This window comes from Crocodylus porosus, unplaced genomic scaffold, assembly GCF_001723895.1.
Source record: "Crocodylus porosus isolate Cpor-Errol unplaced genomic scaffold, CroPor_comp1, whole genome shotgun sequence".
Lineage (NCBI taxonomy): Eukaryota > Metazoa > Chordata > Crocodylia > Crocodylidae > Crocodylus > Crocodylus porosus.
The window spans coordinates 36,615,470-36,621,036 of NW_017728915.1; the positions used below are offsets into that span (position 1 = coordinate 36,615,470).

Genomic DNA, 5,567 nt, shown 5'->3' on the forward strand with positions numbered 1-5,567 from the left:
AGAGATGCAGTGGTAGCCTTCCTTCTCTCCTAAAATAAAATAAAACAAAACAAAACAAAACGACTCTACGAGCTGAGAAAATAAACCGCCGTAGCATATACAAATTAACACCACTCTGAAAAAGGGGTTAGGAATAAAAAAAAGATCTATGGTATGAAATTCTCGTTTCATTTTCAGGCCTGCATAAAACCTATTTACTGTCCACCCTGTCCTAAAGCAAGGAAGTGAGAAAGTCACTCAGCCATATTATTCTTTCTGACAGCCTAGCAGCAAGGGGACAGCCTGCAAAATTGAAAGGCTACCGGTATTAAGCTATTCCACTTCTTTTATCACAACTCACTAGCTTGCAGACCTCATTGCAACAGCATAACGTTGGGAGCAAAACTTCAGCTGGCAAAGTCCAAGCTGCCCTCTACAGACAAGCCATGGGCCACAAAACCCGTCTCTGATGTCTGCAGAGAGCAGGGCTGTTGGTTCAGCCTCCTTGATTCATCTCCATCTGGGTTACCCATGGGAGGAAGGATGGCGATGCCACTAAAGGCTGTTTCCTTACAAAAGGGATTACTGTTTCTTTTCCTTCATGACAAAGAGCACCCTCTCACAGGATGAAAGCCTGGAGCCATGGGACAGGGGAAGCCACCATCCTCCTCTTTCTCCACCCACAGGCACGCTATATGCTACAGGGGAAAGCACTGGGATATAGCCTTGTCCCTGCTTCCAAAGTGGTGTCTAAAGGGCTTGTCTGGGAGCTGGATGAGCGCGAAACCAGGGAGTCGGGTGATGGGGACAAGGCTAAAAACCAAGAAATGTGTAAAATTGAATTTGTTTTTCTTTTAATGGGGATGTTTAGGCTGTGGGGGGAGGAGTGTTGTATGTGGATATTCGTAGGCCAGCCTGCAGCCAAAAATTATTCCCCCCACCCGTCCACTTCTGAGCATGAATGCAGTTGCTAGAGGGGTGTTGCCTTGGGGCAAACTGCAGCCCGATTTGGAGCAGTGCCCGTGAGATGGCATCTCTGTGGAGATGTGCCACGGGAACCAGTTCAGCGTGGGTAAAAAGAAAATCCACAGTGACAAAAGGGGGGTGGGGTTTGGGGTTTTTGTCTTTGTTATTTTTTAAGGAGAGAAAAACCCTTGCAATTCAGAGCAAAAAGACCCAGCCTAGCAACTGTGAGCACTGCAAAACCTTAGCAAACCAACAGATAGTCTGTCTGCTTGCATCTTTCTCTCGCACATCTGGAGAAAGGATGCTGAACTCAAAGGACATCTAACCTAGGTCCGGTAATAAGCTATGTTCCCACAGATCTCCCTCCCCTGGCAGCTGATAGCAAAAAAACCCACAGACTCCCACTTGCAATAGGATCTGCTTCTCGTCTTCCCCTGCGCCCCCTTTCACCCCTGCTCATACGCACGCAAAGTGCCCATTAAGCACACTGGCAGATATATCTGTGTGAGAACTGTGCACGGTTTAAGTGACGTGGCCATATTCCTGGCTCTTTGTGCTGCTTCTCGTGCGTGATTTTGCCACCCCGACTCCTGAAAGCCTTTCATGATGTCATCCACAATCCCAGACTAATCGGACCCTCTTCACAAGGTGGCCATTTATTTAATTCGCTACAACACCGGTATCACATTACACAAGTGAACAGCATATTAGACTAATAACCTAGAAAGGAGAAAACATTAACTCTTTCCACTCCAGCCATGGGGCTGCCTGAAACTGGACCAATTTATTATGCTCCTGTAATTCCTTATCCGCAGTTTTAAAGTCTCACCTGTGAACCACGAGGTCAATTTAACGCCGCAGCTTTCCAGCGGCCTCAGCCAGCCAGCATTATGTTCGGCAGCTCAAATAATATAATGCGGTCAAGTGTGTACCTGAAAGCCCTTTCTTGCAATTCAGCTATGGATATAACAGTGAATTTTCAATCTGGATATGTAAAAATACAAGGGGTTGTACCTGCCTTGGTACGATACGTATGGCTAACTGGCTGTCTTAGCTTGCAGACATAGATAAGGTCAGGAATGCCTCCTACAGCTAGTGACTTTCTGTACTTTCCCACATTGGTTAAAATAAGAATTATTGGCCTATTCTGCTCAGCGACTGGATGCCAAGGAGTTAGGACATTTCAAAGGCAACCCAGAGAGTCCTGTGGGAAATGGTAAGGATTTTGAAACAGAGCTTTGTGGAGATAGCCAGGTCTCCGCTACCCAAAGTGTTTGTTTAAAGTCTGCGCGTGAACGAGAGACAAGCCTTTCAGAGCAGTCACTGGCATCTCGAAGCCCTCTCATTAGCATCTCTCATCTTTTTCCCTTCGAATGCGCTGAGCTGTTCGATGCACGGTTGCACTCCAGAACAACCCCCTTCCGATCACCGCCACACCCCAAACACAGACCCTGGAAATCCAGGGTCTTGCACTTCTAGAAGGCCAGGTTTTTCTTCCCTCAACCCCTCAACATCATCCATAATCAGCTGCATGAACTGAAGATGATTTGGAAAGAATCAGCCATGTCATCAAACAAAATGTTTTATTGGATATAGGTTTGGTTTCATAATAAAAACAGATGAATATAGATGCTTGTCAAAAGGCATCTACCCGTTAATATACAAAGCCTCTATTTATGGCAAGAAGACGAAATGCTCCTGACTGTCTATTATGTATCCAGATTAAAAAGAAAAACCTATGAGGAGCTGTTAGCTGCTTTCCTGTTCCCCCTGGATGTCTGTTTGCCTGGTCACATAGGCAGCTCCAAGACCGCTGGTTGCTATTGAGGTCAATTCGCTTTGCCAGAGCTGACCATGGATCCCAGCCATAGGAACTTTGCAGTTTCGCATTGTACATAATTAAGACCAGGAGTGACATCCAGAGCTGATTGCAAGCGAGCAGGACTGTACAGAAGGCAGATTATTTTAACTCACTTTGCTCCTCCGACCTGCCCTCATGCCCTTGGTTTGCTTGAGATGGCTGAGGTGCGTGCAGGCAGCGAGATGTATTGAGTGCAGAGCCACGCACACATGCACGTAACAGGGAGGGGATGCTTTTAAAAAAACCAAGAGACGCAAAGTTGCTGGACCAAACCGGGTCTGAATAGCATCAAACCATAAGCATTGTCACCGACTGGGTTAAAACCAGGTGCATCTTGCCCAGTCTCCTGGGAGGGCAGAGTGACCTGGGCAGGAGCAGGGACTTTTCCTCGCAGTCTGCAGCACTGGAAGTCAGGGACGCTCTAATTCAGAGGGGAATAAAACAAAGCCAAGCCCAGATCATGCAAAACCTCTGCTGTGTGCTGCACTGAGAACAAAAAAAAAAAAAAAAAGGTTTGGGGTTGTTTTTTCAACCTCACAATTCGACATCGGGAGGGGGAGGTTGGAAATGCCCTGAAATCTGACCCTGGAAAGGGCTGAGGATGGAGGTGGGGGGGTCCATGCCCCCTCCGCCAACCCTCCCCCCCCCCCTTCTCCCTGTTTCTTCTACTGGAAATGAAACACCGTCTCGGAAAAGGGCAGCGGGAAGTAGGAGAGGAAGGGGATGCCGAGCTGGTAGAGTCTACCTTGCACCTGGGAGTCGAGGACCAGTGAGGCGTTGAAAGCCGGGCCGAGGCTGGCGGGGGCGAGGCCGGGCAGGCTGCCCCCCGCCCGCGCGTCCTCCTTGCGCAGCGCCGTGCGCCCCAGCAGACTGTCTATGCTGAAGCTGGGCGCCTTGCCGGGGGCTTTCGGGGCGCCGCCGGGCGCGGGGGGCTCGGGGCTGCCCCCCAGGCGCCGGGCCAGCGCCTCCGCGGGGGCGGCGCGGCACCGCTTGGCCGGCTCCGGGGGGCCGGGGGCTTTGGGCTTCCTCTTCCTGCGCCGGTAGTTGCCGTTCTCAAACATGTCGAGGCACTTGGGGTCCAGGGTCCAGTAGCTGCCCTTGCCCGGGCGGCTCTTCTCCCGCGGCACCTTGACGAAGCAGTCGTTGAGCGAGAGGTTGTGGCGGATGCTGTTCTGCCAGCCCTGCTTGTTGTCGTGGTAGAAGGGGAAGCGCTCCATGATGAACTGGTAGATCCCGTTGAGGGTCACCCTCTGGTCCGGAGCCTCCTTGATGGCCATGGCGATGAGGGCGATGTAGCTGTAGGGCGGCTTCTGGGGGGGCTCCTGCCCCGACGGCGCGAAGCCGAGAGCCGCGGGCAGGGCGGCCCGCTCCGCCCCGTACACGTACACCATGGAGGGGCTCAAGCCGGGCAGGGGGCTGCTGTAGAGGTGGCTCATGCTGGCCGCGGCCTCCCCAGGCAGGGACAGGGCAAGGGACAAACCTCCCAGGAGTCCACCGGGGAGCAATCTGGGCTCCCGAGCCTGCCTGAGTCCGCTTCTCCCCCTCTCCCAGCTTCATAGCTCCCTCTCTCTCTCTCTCTCTCTTTTTTTTTTTTTTTAAGTTAAATAATTGTTGTAAGTTTGCTATTATATGTTGACTTAGCGCTGGAAAATAAATTGTCTCCGATAAACAGTCGTTTGTGCTCTCAGCCCACCCACAGTAATTAAAATTTCATTGCTACACCACTCCTGAGCTCGCTCCACGTGTCTCGCGGGGACCAGCCAATGGGTCTCCGGATCCTTCCTTCATCTGTTTAGAGAATTAGGCTGTTGATAAGTCTGCCCACCCACGTCGAATCAAGCTGTGTTTATTTGGAAAAATTTCCGGGCACCCAATATATAAACGCACGGATCTGATGTTTGAAATATCACGTCCACCCTTTGACGCTGCAAGCACACACAGGCGGCCCGGCAGGATGTTCGCTGCTGGAGCCCGGGGAGGGCTGGACTCAAATGGGGGGGTAAAAAAAACCCAGTGATGGGGGTGGAAGGAAGCACTGCAATGTGGCAGAGGGGGTGGGAGGGGTCACTGCGCTGCCCTGAAGGAGCCTGGCAGGGGCTGATTTGCTGCGGGCGCATTTTGAGCCTGCAAAGTGCTTCGGAGGGGAAAGGTGTGCGCCTTCCTCTTCTCTGCCCGCTGATGGAGGCAGGTGGATGCTCCCGGCAGGAGCTGGGCCAGGGCCGCGGGCGGTGTGATCCTCCCGGGGTGCCCCTGGGGCTCCTCGACGGGGAGCCCGGGCAGAGGGTTCGCATTTGTGAAGGCAGGCCTGTTGCTTTATATTATGTACTTTCCTGTTTATAACAAGGAGGGGGATTATAACAACTTTACAAGTGCGCGCAGCTGGCCCCTGCTTACATTAGGCATTTGGGATGCCCGGTTTTTTCCCTTCGCACACACGCTCTGGGAGGTTTTTGGTCGGGGTTGGGGTTTTTTTACGTTACTGGCTGATGCAAGGGCTGTCCTGGAGGGGTCCGCATGACCCGGGGCAGGGGGAGGTGTCGCTCCAAGCATCCGGATCCTGGCAAGCCACGGTGGAAACGCGGTGCGCTGGCAGCTCCCGGGCTCTGGATCTGCGCTGGGGGGTCGCCTGCCTCCCCCCGGGAGTGGGGGGGGGGAGCTGCCAGATCCCTATGCCTCTAGAAAAGGTGTGAGTGCAGGATCGGGGCCTTGGGAAATGCGCAAGAATACGGGAGGGGGAGGGTTTGGTGGGAAAGCCCCCGGG

The 5,567-nt window shown here is 52.7% G+C and overlaps 2 protein-coding genes across 2 annotated transcripts in view; both read right to left on the minus strand.

Moving 5' to 3' along the window:
- Positions 1–3,368: 3,368 nt before the first annotated feature.
- FOXL1 (forkhead box L1) lies at positions 3,369–4,780 on the minus strand. The gene has a single exon (XM_019536142.1). The coding sequence runs from the start codon at positions 4,240–4,242 to the stop codon at positions 3,472–3,474; it is 771 nt and encodes a 256-aa protein (XP_019391687.1). The 5' UTR covers positions 4,243–4,780; the 3' UTR covers positions 3,369–3,471.
- Positions 4,781–5,119: 339 nt separating this feature from the next.
- Positions 5,120–5,567, minus strand: part of FOXC2 (forkhead box C2) — an 8,243-nt gene continuing 7,795 nt past the window's right edge. The window contains exon 2 of the mRNA XM_019535448.1: positions 5,120–5,136. Within this exon, the coding sequence (XP_019390993.1) occupies positions 5,120–5,136 (17 nt within the window). The remainder of the gene's footprint in view (positions 5,137–5,567) is intronic.

Excerpts from the sequence above, each read along its gene's own strand:
- FOXL1 (XM_019536142.1), bottom strand. The coding sequence starts at position 4,242 with ATGAGCCACCTCTACAGCAGCCCCCTGCCCGGCTTGAGCCCCTCCATG.